At 42.2% G+C, this 16,738-nt stretch overlaps 1 protein-coding gene across 1 annotated transcript in view; it reads left to right on the forward strand.

Moving 5' to 3' along the window:
* Positions 1-1,483: 1,483 nt before the first annotated feature.
* LOC119730087 (leucine-rich repeat-containing G-protein coupled receptor 5-like) overlaps positions 1,484-16,738 on the forward strand; it is a 52,061-nt gene continuing 36,806 nt past the window's right edge. The window contains exon 1 of the mRNA XM_038202873.1: positions 1,484-1,629. Coding sequence (XP_038058801.1) covers positions 1,484-1,629 — 146 coding nt within the window. The remainder of the gene's footprint in view (positions 1,630-16,738) is intronic.

Below are 16,738 nucleotides of genomic sequence, written 5' to 3' on the forward strand. Positions count from 1 at the left end.
CCAGGGTTGAGTTCAACTCGGGTGGAGAGGCTCTAGTATGAAAAGGCCTTAGAAGAACCTGCATCCACCACTACCAAATGGGTTAGTTCACTTCACCTTTCATAAGCCTGTCTGAACTTTAAAATAGTGCTCATACATTTGTAGGATCACAGGTGCATACATGTATTACAATTGCTAATGTTTTGTACAGGGCAAGTTTTATACCAAGTTCTCCTTGCCCGCCAAAGTTGTTTCTTGTGCATATTGACTGAGCTCCTCGACAAATACGAAAGATCCCCGAAGAAGGCCACATATATGTGCCCATATTCATTACCCAATCCTGATTTTGTCCGTGTGGAATCGTTTTTGAGTTCCCATCTTATTCGACGGAATTCTCCGTGATTGATGATGTATATTTTTTTTGGACGGCCATCATCTCCAATCTTTTACGGGAGTGTGCACGTAATGAACTATGAAGAAATCAACCCCCCTAGGGGTAAGCGCAGTGGCTGATTACACACAGACGTGTCTTGTCAAAAGGAGGGGAAGTGCAAATCCCCCTCCCTTCCTCCCCCCCCCCCCTTAAAAAAAATGCTCTTATGCCAGAGATCCCATCAGAATGGCCCCTCAATCAATTGAATTAGACACAGCAGTTTTAACCTCTACAGAAAGACCGTCTCAAAATAGCTTTTTTTTCGGCAAGAACTCTCACTCGTAGATGTCATGTGAGGTCCCTTTCAATTCTGATTAAGTTTCCTATCTGGGTACTTTGTGCACTTCCTCACACTTTAAGTCCATTCTGACTGTCCTCCTTAGTGATTTTTTGATTAAGATTTTGTTGGAGCAATCTTCTTCTTTTTTATCATTTCCATTCAACTGGATAGTGGCAACGGGATCGGGCTTCGGAACAATTTGGAGGTTGGAATTTGTAGTGAAATTCTTCATGAAGTTGTTAGTTGATGCACTTTTGTGTACGGTCCAGTAAAACTGTAATCTTGTTTGTTTCTTGCTGTCATCATGGAAATAAAATTGACGTCATGATGACGTCATCATGTGAGTTTTTATTGATTTCTAAATTGTATTAATTTATAACACCACATTCACTTCTAGACAACCAAATATTTTCAGAACCATACACTTGTAGCCTACATGCCTGTACATCCGACTTTGATGATACCACTAAAACTATTGCCAAAACAGCTACGTGTTTGTCCACAAACACAATTCTAGTTTGTTTCTTGCAGTCATCACGTGGTCCCTTAAGCATAAAGTGAATCGGTGGCATATGTAGGATCATGCTGGGGGGATGGGGAGGGCAGTCCCCATCCGTGCTGGAGGGTAGCCAGGTTTCTTTCTCCGGTTGGGGGGGGGGGGGGGTGTTCACTGTCTGACAAGAGCATTACGATCTTGGACACTATCGAAGATCTCAACATCATCTTCACTACCAACCAATCCAGGCGTTAAAGAAACTCATTCAGATTCTCATTCTTCAGTCCACACCAATATGGAACAGGCTCCTGCTGGAAGCAGTAATAGCACCATCAGTTACAGCTTTTCAGGCAGTGGCCCTTCCGGCGGTGAGAAACATGCGTCCCCGCCACCACCACCCACCAGCAACTCTAAGAAGCGAGGATGTTTTTACTTGCACCTGTATCTACTGCACCTGCACAACTGCACAACTTCTGTATCATTCATTATCATCAGGCCTATAGACGGTAAAGCATCCCAGGGGAAACATCACACCAACTTAGAGAGAGAAGACAATGAGAAGAAATTACAGTTTTAGAGGTGGGAGGAAAAGCCCAGAAGATATTCTGGGGAAAACCCACGGAATCAGGTCGGTAGGGACTGAAAACCCAATCCACATATTGACCCAGGCGGGATTCGAACCCGGGTCACAGCGGTGGAAGGCGAGGAAAGTACTGCTACGCCAACCTGACTCCCCTTGAACCACCTTGACTATATACTCCTTGGACAAGCAGCACTGCTTTCCAGGAGTCTACACACCAAGCACTGAACAATAAATGGCACTCTTCATAGCAGAATATATGCCAGCAGACAAACATTGGAAAACACCAGTTGATTATGTCTTCTGAAGGGGGGGGGGGGGAGGGGTACGGCATCATGGCCCCCCTAAATATGCCACTGTCCAGAATTTATAGCAACAGTCTATTACATTAATACCTGAGACCTCTGATCTGTGGGTGCAGCTCAGCAACAGACTTATTTTCTTACAGTCTTAATTAGGGCTGTCCGTTTTCGAATAATTTAGTATTCGATTACTTTGAAACTGCGTTTGACCGGATATTCGAAACTGCCACCTGCAACTGCGAGCCATGCTGGTCAGAAGTTGTTGCATGCAGAGCGCGCCAGTTAAAATTTGCATGCGGCGATCGATATGGGCCACTGGAGTGTTTTGCAGTGATATTTTATAACTGTCAAAGGCTTTAAGTTTAACATGCTGAAAGGATGGGAACAATAAACCACCGTGATTGATGATTTATTTTTTTTTGACGGCCATATCATCTCCAATCTTTTACGGGAGTGTGCACGTAATGAACTATGAAGAAATCAACCCCCTAGGGGTAAGCACAGTGGCTGATTACACACAGACGTGTCTTGTCAAAAGGAGGGGAAGTGCAAATACCCCTCCCCCTCCCCCCCCCCCCCCCCCCCCCCCACCTGCCAAAAAAAATGCTCTTATGCCAGAGACTCCATCAGAATGGCCCCTCTGTTAATTGAACCAGACACACCAATTTTAACCTCATCAACAAAAATATGGCACCTGGCAATAAAGTGCTGAACTTGACGATAAAATAACATCACAGTTTTGTGTGTACGGTTTTTGGGTTTTTTTTTTGTTTTTTCCTCGAATATTCCAACTGGCACCAACTTAATCCATGTATGATGTACTTTTATGCGTCTGTGGTAACTTTTTAGAATTTATTTGTCCACTTAAAGAGAATAGACAACATTTGCAAACATCAAAAAACCAAAACTACCAAATTATTATGAAATACCTTACTGGACTGTTAGTGAACGATAGTCTAAAGCATCCTGTAAAATCATGGCACCTGGTGTGCTGTCATTTTCAAGAAAAGTGGTATTTTTGTATCAATTCCCAACGCTGGTCAGCCAACCAGCTTTGGATAAAAATAGCTTTTTTCAAATACTGCCCCTAATTTACCGCATTTTGTTTGCAGTTGATTACACACCTCCAGGTACAAGCCAGCTAGACTGGTTCCCTGACCTTACAATTCCCCGATGTCTATATATTGCTCTGTTTCATCTAAATTGGGGCCAGGGAACCAGACTACAGGAACATGATTGTTTTTCTTGGTTTTTCCAGCATCTGTGAAAACTTCACAAAACTTCAACAAGTCAGTGTGACAATATTTGCTATAAAATACTAACCCCCGGATCCATCCATTTCTGAAAATGACAGCAAAAGTAAATGTTGTATATTCCCTTTAATACTGACCCAACAAACTCGTCGGTAAACGTTTTACTTGTTTTGGGGTCCTCCCTGAGCATTGCTTCTTTTTCCTAAGTCTCATTTCTTTTTCAAAAGAAGGAACAAAATTTTCAATATTACAAACCGACTTTGAACATCCACAGACAGTAAGGATCACAATTTGTCAAAAGAGAAATGTTTTCAAACAAATGATATAGAATAACCTTGTTTCCACCAAAACATTTGCATCTCGGGTGTCTGGTTTCATCCGAGAGGGTACTAAGCTTTCGCGTGGTTGCTATTTTAGGCGAGAGAGCCACGTCGAAGACACTTCAACGAAAACGTAGACGGCCGTCATGAATTGAAACAGAACCCCAAAGAGTTGGAGCAAACAGGCCGGCGGCGGCAAAAAATATGGTCACAATTTTTTTTTCCTGTGATCCTGCGGCCGTCGGCATGGCTAGGCGTTAATTGTCCTCGTGGCTTGAGTTTGTCGTGGCTGCATCACTTGAGCCGAGTGCCTCAAGTCCCCTCCACATATCGCCGCAGCTTCATGAATTTTCATAATCGGTTTTCCGAGATATAAAGGTAGTCACTGATCCAAACGGTTCTGACAAACGTTCCTCTTGCCGCCAGACACAAGACAAGAAAAAGAATTCAAGGGAGAACAAAATTGAGAGGTGGTAGTTTGGTTTTTTTTTCTCCCCGAGGGTAGGGAGTCAGAGGATCGGGGAAAATATTGGAAATTTGAGATTTTTGTCCCTGCATGTGTGAAGTCGTGATTGGAGATCGGAGTCGACTGGGGAGGGACGGAGGGGAATAAAAAGAGCGGCGTTATTGAGGAATTGCAAAGATTGAATCGAGTTAGGACAGGGCAGAGGAAAGATGAGATAGACGGAAAGAAAAACAAACCTTGGCGAAGCCGCGGCTCCAACAGAATTACACGTGTTACATCTCTGAGTTTGTTATGTTGTGTCATATGAAATTGGGCAAACTGTGACATGAGTGGGTGTTCAAGTGAAGTGATATTATCAAGCAAGCCAAGTCTTTCAGGGTTTGTGTTTCACATGTTTGTTTTTCTTGTCTTGATTGGTCAATTTTCCTGTTTGTTTAATTTTCCTGTTTGAAGAGAGGGTTGCGGGTAAAATATTGTAACAGAGGTAGATTTCTATCTCTAAAAAGTCGCTCTTTAGAGAGTTTTTAATTTTGTCTTGTCTTGCAAAGTTGTCCTGTGAAGACAGTCTTTTTGTTTTAGGGAGAAATTTACACTATTTTTTTCTCAAAATATAAGCGTCTTAAAAAATACTTCCCAAGTCTTTAACCTGTCTAATGCCACTTCCAAAACATTAAAAAGTTTCAATTTACATTTCTGTTTTGAAAGCCATTTGTTGTTTTTATCCTTCCTGGACTAAAGAATTTTAGCAGATGACATCGGTCAATAAATTTGTCAGCAACTGTTCCAGATGACTTCAATAAACTTTCCCTTGGCTAGACTATCCTAACCGGTTGAAATTGCTGGCCAACGAAAAACGATTACGTTTTTGTGAAGAGCAACGTTTAACTTGGAGTTGACAACAGAGGATTTTGTCTGTCTTCTTTTTTTTTTTCAATTTAGGATCTCATCATCACCTTCTTTTCTGTCTACACCTTGGAAGTTCTGCGTAATACGGAACGCGTCAGCAGCATTTTTGTAAGTTTTTTCTCCAGGTGACCCCAGATGAGGAGCAGACAGATCAATCTCAGATGCTTTAATTCCCAAAAGATGAGAAAAAGATCTGCCACCTTTGCTATTCTGGGTTTCATACCAATTAACATCTGTGTCTAATGTCGCATCACGAACGTGCCCTCGCATACCAAAAATGACAGCAACAGATTTGTATCTGTTGTGGAAGACAATGAAACAGCTCTTGTTTTCGTTAAGATTTTTTTCTTTTTTTTCCTTTGAAAAAAAATTCAAGTGACCTCAAATGATGTTATTACATGTCATGTGACGTCACATTAAAGGGGCGTTTTTTGATGAAAGGCTATATATCTTTAAAATTATATGTTGGATTTGGTTGAAACTTGATATGCACTTATACTGTGATGTGTTATAGATGAAATTTGTTGAAGTGACGTCATGTACGTCACAGAGTCATTTCAAACATCCTAAACAGCTGGTGTTTGTCCACAAACGCATTCTCTAGTTTTTAATTCAGCTGCTGGTTTTGCCGCTATTAACCCGGTCGGCTCCGTTTTCTTTCCAACCTCTTTGAGGTCCAACATAAATCGTGATTGCCTGCGCCATCATCAGACATTGGTCCCATAACTCCCGGGTCGGTTTCATAACTCGGCAATTAACGCGGAAGTCCTGTGTAACCGCAGATTCAGCTTAAACCAACACCACCCAACGAGCGGCTCCCGAGAAAATGTCATTTGAGACCTCCGAGAAATTCTGACGCGAAATAAATTTTAGAAAAAAAGGAACGAATATCTTCTGTCTTAGACGGAGAAAAAAAAACCTAGTCAATTAGTCTTTTGGACGTGGCACAGTTTTCAGGTTGGTATTCCGTCGGTCGTCTACTTCGGTTGTCACGGTAGCCAGCCGCGTGTAATCCATCTGCTTTTTGGCGGATCAGCGTTCCGAGAGGCAGATGCTTTTTGTGGTACGTCAGCACTCAGCGGGATGGCTTTTGTTTCAATGCATTTTGTCGTGGGGCACTAATTGGCTGGCCGGCAGGTAGTATGTTATGCAGATTCAGAGTGTGTGTATGATGGAGCACTTCCAACACCTACTTTATGAAGAAAACAATCAGACAGGGGGCTAAGAAAACAGTGCAAAATGAGTTTTTTGTTTTATCAGGACATGATTCTCAGAAAACTCTTTTGGAAGTGTTTAAAAATTCCTGGCAAATATGTGGACAATGTTGGGTATTTTTGTCAGTGAAGGAAATGAGAATTGGAGGTACTTGTTGGGAAATTCGACCAAAAGATTGGAAATGACGTCATCTTAACTAGCACAAAATCCCTGGAAACTTCCAAAAACAATTTAGATAGAGATTTTGGAAGGATCTGCCCCCCCCCCCACCAGACCCCCATAGAACTTAACAGTACTATTGAGGTATCTCACATGATGTCACAGGTCACCTACATGCCCACCATATTGGACGTCTACGGTTGCAGACTAGTAAAGACACTGCCATATAGACCCCAGTGATAAATATGCCAACTTCCGAAATTCGGGACAAAATACTCGCAACTCTCCAAGGTGTTTGAAACACATATCAAATTAAAGCTAGTTCATCATCTTTCATTTTCTCTTCAATTTTTGGGGAATTTATTAATGACTTTTGGGAGAAAAATTGGGTATTGAACTTGACAAATACTACAGAACATGCACGTTATGCATATTGCAATGTACATGTAATGTACGATCGATGGAGCACGCTATAGACGTCCAAAATGTTGGATCTTGCACAGAGTCACGTGAGATAATGTCACATGGATGATAAACCTTCATTACAAATGTGTATTTTTTTCTCTTTTTTTTGGTGATCAATTTAGGTTTCTTACAATTTAGGCATTACATTTTGGTTTCTTTGAAGTGATTTTAGCAAGCATATCCCGTGCTGAGAATATTGCAGACCAAAGACAGATTTAATTTGTGACCACAGATGTTTTAATAGAGTTACGAGGTAATTTGCTGACATCGTTTTGCTAGCTTTGATTGTTGTTGTGACAGCCCGGGCTTTTTTTTGGTGGTGAAGTTGGGACCATTAGGGAATATCATGAACTGCAAATGTTTTGTTCAATAAGTGATGTTTTCCCCCGTAGCCGTGATTTATCTGCTGAGAAGATGGAGACGCCTGTACGCCTTTATTAAAGTGATAAATCCATACCCCTAGAGAGGTTCAAAGTTCCATTTATCCTGATGCAATGTCCCATGTGTGAAGTCTTATATCTTTATACCTTGCATGCGGCAAGCTTAATGAAAGCGGAAGTGCCAGGAAGTTCAGGACAATTTCCCAGCTTCTTGTTTGTATCATTAATGTGTTCTTTTTCTCGGAAGACTATTTTGAGCTTGAAAATCTGTCACGTTGACTGCCAAGCCAGTGTTTCAATTTGAATGTAACTCTTTGAACTAGCATGAAATGGCCTTTAGTAAGAGGAGGCTCTTTTCTTTAACCAGCTTGCATCGGAGGCCGTGATAACACGCACTGGCTGTTTTTTTACACACAGGCACGGCTGACGGGTTAAGACGTCAAGACTGCCTTGACTCGCCTCCGGGTGACTTCTAAGCATGCTAATCTCTCATTCCTTTTGTACACACACACAAATTCTGTGAAGTCTGTGGAGGCAGACCATGTGTTGATCCTGAATTGGTCGTGGGCACGGCCTATTGTTGTACAATTTACGCCACAATTTTGCCATTTTTATGCCCCGCGGCGAAGCCAAAGGGGCATACTGTTTCCGCCTTGTCCTTCCGTGGGTGGGTGGGTGGGTGGGTGGGTGGGTGGGTGTGTGTGTGTGTGTGTCCGGACAAATCTTGTCAGCGCGATAACTTGAGAAATACTTAACATATGAACTTCAAATTTGGTTTGTGGATTGTCCTAAGAAGCCTTTTGCATTTGGGGCCGAAAGGTCAAGGGTCAAGGTCACAGTGGCTGAAACAATAGAAATTTTGTCAGCGCGATAACTTGAGAAATACTTAAAGGGAATATACATCATTTGCTTTTGCTGTAATTTTCAGAAATGGATGAAATTGGGGGGTTGGAAATATATAGCAAATATAGCTACACTGATTTTTTTGAGGTTTTGGGTTCGAAAATGCTATAAAAACCAAGAAAAACGATCATTTTCCTGTAGTCTGGTTCCCTGACTCCATATTAGAAGAAACAGAGCAGTTTACATACATTGGGGAATTGTAAAGTCAGGGAACCAGTCTAGCTGGCTCGTACCCGTTCATAGGTTTGTAATCGATTGCAAACAAGTGCGATGGTCAATTGGGGCCAGTATTTGAAAAAAAAAGCCAGTTGTTTCCAACGCTGATCGGCCGATCAGCGTTGGAAATTGATACAAAAATACCACTTTTCTTGAAAATGACAGTATACCAGGTGCCATAATTTTACAAGATGCTTTAGACTGTCATTTACCAACATCCTATTAAGGTATTTCGCAAAAACTTGGTAGTTTTATTTTTCGATGTTTGCAAATGTTGTATATTCCCTTTAACATATGAACTTCAAATTTGGTTTGTGGATTGTCCTTGGTAATCCTTAGAAGCCTTTTGCATTTAGGGCCGAAAGGTCAAGGGTCAAGGTCACAGTGGCTGAAACAATAGAAATTTTGTCAGCGCGATAACTTGAGAAATACTTAACATATGAACTTCAAATTTGATTTGTGGATTGTCCTTGGTAATCCTTAGAAGCCTTTTGCATTTAGGGCCGAAAGGTCAAGGGTCAAGGTCACAGTGGCTGAAACAATAGAAATTTTGTCAGCGCGATAACTTGAGAAATACTTCACATATGAACTTCAAATTTGGTTGTGGATTGTCCTTGGCAATTCTAAGAAGCCTTTTACATTACGGGCCAAAAGGTCAAGGGTCAAGGTCACAGTGACTAAAACAAAAGAAATTTTGTCAGCGCGATAACTTGAGAAATACTTTACATATGAACTTCAAATTTGGTTTGTGTATTGTTCTTGGTAATCCTAAGAAGCCTATTGCATTTGGGGCCGAAAGGTCAAGGGTCAAGGTCACAGTGGCTGAAACAATAGAAATTTTGTCAGCGCGATAACTTGAGATATACTTTACATATGAACTTCAAATTTGGTTTGTGGATTGTCCTTGGCAATCCTAAGAAGCCTTTTGCATTTGGGGCCAAAAGGTCAAGGGTCAAGGTCACAGTGGCAAAAACAAAAGAAATTTTGTCAGCGCGATAACTTGAGATATACTTTACATATGAACTTCAAATTTGGTTTGTGGATTGTCCTTGGCAATCCTAAGGAGCCTATCGCATTGGGGGTCGAAAGGTCAAGGGTCAAGGTCACAGTGGCTAAAACAATAGAAATCTTGTATTTATTCTGAGATCATAGGGATTAGGGATTAATTCATATAAAACCTACAGAAGACACTAATGCTGTCAATGAACGTTCCATTTGACCAAGGTACATGTAATTTGATGTTAGAGTGGTGTTATGTCATGGAAACAGTCACGGTTGCGGGGCATTTGTGTTTGTAAACACACCACTTGTTTACTTTTTTCGGGGAGGGGGACACATTTCTTTTCTCAAGATTTTGTCTCAGCCAGCAATCAGGTGATATGGACTGGCCGATTCCAGACTGACATGCTAGCCTCTACACGAGCCGCTAAGACTGGCACTTTGATTGCCGTTGGATAAGGGAACAATCTCATTGACTTTGTGCGTTCTCAATTTACATACCTCTTGCCCTGTCAAACTATCTCGCCAATAATTGGCCCTTGTGTTTATAAGTCACTTGACAAACTCTGTTATTACTACAGATTAGCTGGATCAGATGCGGAATTAAAAAGATTATGCCATGCATAGTTCAGGCCCATGTGGAGGATTTCTGGAGTCTTGTTCTGGCTGTGACCTTCAGAGCAGTTGTTATAATAAAGAAAACTTGAACGAGCTGTTCAAGAGTTCCCAACAACGTTTTATTTGTCCCTGTCGTGGGCTATGTGCACAAGTACTCCTTCAACGGCCACAAAAGAGGAGTTCGGGGAGACCACTAGGAGAGACATTTGAGCACATTGCCGATGACACCTGACACTCATGCTAAGATGAATTGGCTTTGTGCACATTCAGATTAAAACAATTTGTGCGTACTTCACGCCATAACGCACGCAAACCAGTATGCGCACATGCTGTGTGTCCCATCATCCACTCACCCAAGTGTGTATTTACCTGCAATCGTGTACCAACCTCTTACCATCTTTATGTGGACCTGACAACAAAACAGGTCCACATAAACGCAGGTTGTGTGAACCTTATGTGGAATGAGCCAGGTCCACATAAGGTTTCACCCTCTCTGGAAAACAGGTTTAGAGGCATTTGGGGGTTTGGGTCATCGTCGCAAAATGGAGAGGAACACTCATGGAAATCAGGATAAAATATTTGGGTTGAGAGAGTTTTCACAGTGTGAGTAAAATATTTTTTTCCTCCTATCCGGTTTTCCTTAACAGTGCGAAAACAAAGGAATGTCCACATAGGGTATGTAATGTAAACATGTGTGTACCCCCCCCCCCCCCACCCCCCCTATTGTCCCTCTTTTGTTTGTACTTAAAACTTTTTTGGAAGACCTCCCATATGTTTTGTACACGATTGTAAATTGTGGACCTTCAGGAATTGTGAACCCTATTGTCCTCTATTGTTCAACGTCCCTATTGAATGCAGAAACAAACTCATGGGCTCCCGAGAAAGTGGCTGAAAAATGCCAACTGCTGTCTATGGACAGAGCCCATAACTGTATTATGACATGCGTTACCACAACCTAATGTTACTGGACAGTGGGAACACAAGATTGTTTGGGGGTTTATCCTAATTTATTCCCCAGAGATAATTGAGGGGAGGAGGATTAGAATTAGTGAAGATATAGTGTGCAAGATGCTTGCATCCTGTTAGCACAATTGCAGCAAAGGGTCTTTGTGTGTTTTTTGCTGTTGCAACAAAACAATGAGAAAGTATAGACCTGTATATTTGGTTGAGTATTTGAAACCACCCCCCCCCCCATTAAGAGCCCGACATTTGAAGATGTGACTCCCACATACTCAGCAAGAACATCAAGTGTGTAATCGGTGTGGATTTCAAATGTTCAAATTTACTTAGAGGAGGATTAGAATTAGTGAAGAGATAGTGTGCAAGATGATTAAGTGTGAACCTGTAGATTTGGTCGAGTATGTGAACCCCCCCCCCCCCCTGTTAAGAGCCTGACATTTGAAGATGTGACTCCCAGATGTTCAAAGAGAGACTCAGCAAGAACATCAAGTGTGTAATCGGGTGTTGATTTCAAATTTACTGATTTACGCAACTAACTGTTCCCGCTCATCCGATTTCTTCTGCCTGAAACTTGTCGCAAAGTTATTCCCCCCGAGTCACCGTCCGAAATGGATCCCCCGACGACGTGAGCCTCTCAGAGATCCTCCTGAGATCTCTTGCTCCAGTCGTTGCCCTCTTCCGATTTCATCCTCCCTTTTTACGAACGCTGAAGAGAGTAGCGGATAACGTCCATTTATCAAATTGCCCATTACCTCCTTGAGAGGGTCATCTGATAGCCAGCAGTGGTCACTCTTGCTTTGCCGTGGAGATAAATAACGTCTGCAGACGGTTTCAACATGTCTTCTTCTTCCAACCCCCCCCCCCACCCCCTTCGGTCCTGCTGAGTATATAATCCTCAAACATTGGTCATGGTTCTTTGAGCTGAGAGCTTTAGGATGCATGGCTTGCGTGGGTCTTCGCTCTGTCCTCGTTACACAATTGTCCTACATTCTACTGTAGAACTGAGGTTGTAGTCGAGTCCATCACAAGTCCATCACAAGTCCATCACAAGTCCATCACATGTTCATCACAAGTCCGTCACAAGTCCATCACATGTCCATCACAAGTCCATCACAAGTCCATCCCAAGTCAATCACAAATCCATCACAAGTCAACCACAAGTCCATCACAAGTCAATCACAAATCCATCACAAATCCATCACAAATCCATCACAAGTCAATCAAAAATCCATCACAAGTCCATCGCAAGTCAATCACAAATCCATCACAAGTCAATCACAAATCCATCACAAGTCCATCACAAGACTATCACAAGTCAACCACAAGTCCATCACAAGTAATAGACTTGTGACCAGACTTTGTACATTACTGGTCATAAAATACCGCGACTGGATTGTGGTCACCCAACATTTTACATCCACAAAAGTACAGGCTTCTATGGAAAATGTTGTTGCTGGTGTCCATACAGGGGCGGATCTAAGTTTGGCTGGGGGGGGGGGGGGTTAGCAGGCATGTTTTTTTCTCTCACTTAGCTTTTTGGGCGTCCTAAGGGTGGATTTTAACCCCCTAACCCCCCCCCCCCCCACCTTGTAGATCCAACACTGCAAATTTAAGCATGACATTAAAGCATGAGTGTCGAATTTGAGGCAAGGGTGTAAAATAGTTTAAAACATAATAAATTTTGTACATTCCTGCAGTATATCTGTATTCATCCAAAGATACTTTATTACAGAAAAGAGAAGTTAGTCAGAGTAATAATAGTCACTCGGTTTACATTTTCAAATCTGTGTAACCACTAAACAAACAAGGGTATATGCCAAACAAAAGGGGTAAAAGCTTTCTGTGTGTTTTGCAGGCAACACTTTTGCCCCAAGTGTTAGTTTGAGAGAAAACAACTGGCACGTTTTGAAACACTCCAGTCCATGCACAGCATCCCGATAATAGACGGAGGGAAACTTTTTTGGCGAAGACGTGGAACAATGTTGCTTTTTGAAGCATTTCCCTGTTCCACACTGAACAGCTTTTTATATTGAAGTGGCACGGTGGGAACCTGAGCTCAATCCATTTCACAGGTCTTCAAATTTGACAAATGTACCCTTCCTAGTTTTGTTCAAACAGTAGTTTTCCCGCTTTTATTTGTTAAGGCAGACCATATGTGTTATTCCTTCCTGCCTTGTGTGTATAGAGGTATAAAAGCAAGATATATTCATAGTTTTCATGAAGAAGCAATGCACTCAGGTCTATTTTAGTCCTTTTTTTAACTAAATGTTTTTACAATAAACCACAGAGTGTCATGGTCTAGCGGTTAAGAGCACCGGACTCATGCTCTGGTGTTTCAGAAGCAACAGTGGCGTGGGTTCGAGCCCGGGCCCGGGCACTTGTGCACTTTAATAAGCAAGGCACTTAACCATTGTTGCTTCGTCCTTCGGATGGGACGTTAAGCTGGAGGTCCGGTGTGTTATATAAGGCCTAATGCACGTAAAAGAACCCAGTAACACTTATCGCTTAGAGAAGGGGTTTGCCCCGGTGTTTCTGGCCTCCTAGTTATACTCCCTTGTGGAAGTCCTTTGGAAAAGAACCAACCAAGTACAAAGGAAATTGACCAGCTGCGCTATTATAATTTTAAAGTTGAATAAAGAAATTGGCTTTTAAACTGGTGCCCCTTGAACAAAGAGATTAACAAAATGGGCTACCGCCAAGGCACCAACATAGTGCTGAATAGCTCAGTGGGTAGAGCACTGGAATGGCAATCCAGAGGTCGCAGGTTCAAACCCCGCTACAGTCAATTGCTTTGTTCAACGTTAAAATTCAAACGGTTTTGTTTGTGTGTTTTGAGGGACACTTACCAGTCCTAAATTCTGTATGACCGCATCCCTGTATCCCGGTATGTTAAAGTTTAGGTTGAGTTTTTGGAAAAAAGTGTATAACTTCCTTTCATGGATTTGGATGAAACTTGGATGCATTGACCCTTGGGTGGGAAGACGCAATTCGCCATGGGATTACTCAGGTCAAAGGTCATGTATTGTCATTAGAGGTCATTGTTCAAATATGCTTCAAATGTTTCTTTGTCTGCAGAATTTGATGGATTTTAATGTAACTTGGATGGAGTGATCCTTGGGTGGGGGTTCATCACACCTCATCCGAAATTGGATGTCAAAGGTCATCTAGGGGTCATTTGAGGTCGTTGTTTAAAAATGCACAAATTTCGTCTTTTTTTTAAGAACAAACAACACAGTAGGATCGACCACGAAAAAAGGCGACACGTGCAATCCGCGTATCACCTTGTACTTAAGAAGTGGATCTTTTCCCCGCTGGAATTTGTCTTTTTGTGAAAACAGCAACAAAATAACAGAAGAAAAGTCAACGTTGTCTACTGGAGTCAACATAATCCCCAATCTGTCCCGAGAAGTTGGCCAGCTAAGTGCACTTCAGCTGAAACCTGAGCCGCACTTCTCCTGATAGCCTGTTGAATCCCGGTCCATTAATCCAATCTTCCAGAAGCGCGTTCATTGTTTTGAGTTCCAATTTCACTTGTCCTTGTATCCCTTCCCCTCCCTTCCTCCCTATGCACGTCAGAGTTCTTTACTTGTCGTAACTTGGGCACAAATATTTGTTCTTTCTAGCCACGCACTGTACTGTCCTGGGTTTTGGAGTTTGCAAGCTTCTTCCGAGCTAACAAGAATCAAGTCCACCGGAAGGGCGTAGGTGGCCGAAACTTTGTTGGAAAGAAAAAGGAGTCTTGTGTGTTTTATTTTGTTTCGGAGGGTTCGGGGGGGGGGGGGTTGGGGGGGATTTAATTATTGCTAATTCTGTTGAATTGTCTTTGAAGAACTTGTTCAATTAAACAAATTGTGGGATGGGCCAAAGTTGTTATAGCCATCGTACAACTTTGATTTGATAAGCACATGTTGGCCAATCGAGTGTGTTCTTATGTAATAGCTTAATTAAGTTTGTCAACCAGTCAGGCAGTGAATCAGTCAGTCAGTCAATCAGTCAATCAGCCATGGCAATCAGTCAGCCACAGGCCCATCGCTAAAGGGGGGGGCCTGGCGAGCAACTGCCCCCCCCCCCCCCCCCCCCCCCATCGGCTAAAAACATAAGCATAACTAGACTTATGTTTGTGGACAAACATAGGGCTGTTTCGGCAACTTTTTTGTGACATGTAACATTTTTCAACCTGCCGCTAGAGGGCACTCCAGCATTTTATGACGACACTGGTAACTGTTTTTTATGGAAGTACAGCCTAGCCAGTGACTGACATCGTTGAAAGCAAGTTCACACCTTTTTCCACTTTCAAATTATAACGCACTTCCAGTTTGGACCGGAAGGAAGGGTCACGTGATTTAGCACACATAAGATAAAATGAAGATCATGGATTATTCTATCAATCCTGTAAGCGTCAAGTTCAGGTCTCTCAAGGTTGATTTTATATTGATTTTCAAAGATTAAATCTATTAATTTTTAATGTGACGTCACGTGACCCATGATGACATCATTATTGTGTACCCTCCTAACTGGTACTTTGGCCCCTCCTAATACCCGGAGCTGGCAACGGTGCTGGTCAGCCAGCCAGTCAGTCAAGTCAGAGGATAACCTGGCTGTTCAGATCCAGCAAAAAAAGAGGCCATTCATTTGAATGCAACGAAGCCATAAGTTTGGCTCTCCGTTATTGTCCGGGTCCGTGGCTTCTTGATGGAGCCAGGTACCGTCATCATCAGGGGGGAGACTTGTTTGCCTTCGTGGTGGGGAATAAATCAGGGCACTCTCCAAGCAGCCGCCATGCCGATCCGCGGTCCGATCCCTCAGTCGTCTTGTCAAAACAAATTTGTTGTGTAGTCTTTTTTTCCATTTACGATGATGATGCTATCTGCACCACTCATGTGCTCTCTTACATCTTGATTAGGCCAGACAGGACAGAAATTCCATATAATGGGCTCTGGAAAACTCATTCTAATTAATCTATTTAGTTTTTAATCAATAAGGTGCTGAAAGAAGGAATCACTTGTATAATAATGTTCACATTGTTCTGCCAGTGATCTTTTAGGTATTAATTTTGACAAATTGGTTTTGAGACAAATTGTTAGGCATTTTAAAGTTCTTTACGGACCAGATTCACATATACAAAACCTTTGATATAATAATAATACCGGAGTCTTCTGTAGCGCATGTATCTACCAACAATTAGGTACTCAAGGCACTGGAAATTATGTATATTATTAGAGACAGGTAAATGAAGTTTATGAGAAATATGAGACCCATTATGTAGCACCTTATATAAGGGTTTACAAGGTGCTGCGGCCACTGCTAGAAACACCGGGGCGAACCCCTTCTCTTAGCGATAAGTGTTACTGGGTTCTTTAATGTGCATTACACAACGCACGGGACCTACGGCTTTACGTCCCATCCGAAGGACGAAGCAATAATGGTAAAGTGCCTTGCTTAAGAGCACAAGTACCATGTTCCCACGGTCGGGATCGAACCCATGTACCACGGCACACTAGTCGAACACCGTAACCATTGGACCACAACGCCCCACAGTTTCCCCGATAGTAACACCTGTAAAGGTTTGAGGCAAATAAGATAAATTAGACCCCAAAAGTCAATCACTCTACTTGAAGGTATGTAGTTCTGTTATTCTGAATTGACTGCAGACATTGCTTTGAAGATCAATTCTTTGAAGCTCCTTGTTTTTTTTTTATCTTTTTTCGGGGAAAACTGTCCATGGAAGGCTATTAAAACAACAACTGGGCTGTGAACGTCCGGGAACCATGCCAAAACAAACAAACATCTTTGCTATAATTTGAGTGT

The sequence above is a fragment of the Patiria miniata genome, unplaced genomic scaffold (assembly GCF_015706575.1).
Source record: "Patiria miniata isolate m_02_andy unplaced genomic scaffold, ASM1570657v1 HiC_scaffold_1, whole genome shotgun sequence".
NCBI lineage: Eukaryota > Metazoa > Echinodermata > Asteroidea > Valvatida > Asterinidae > Patiria > Patiria miniata.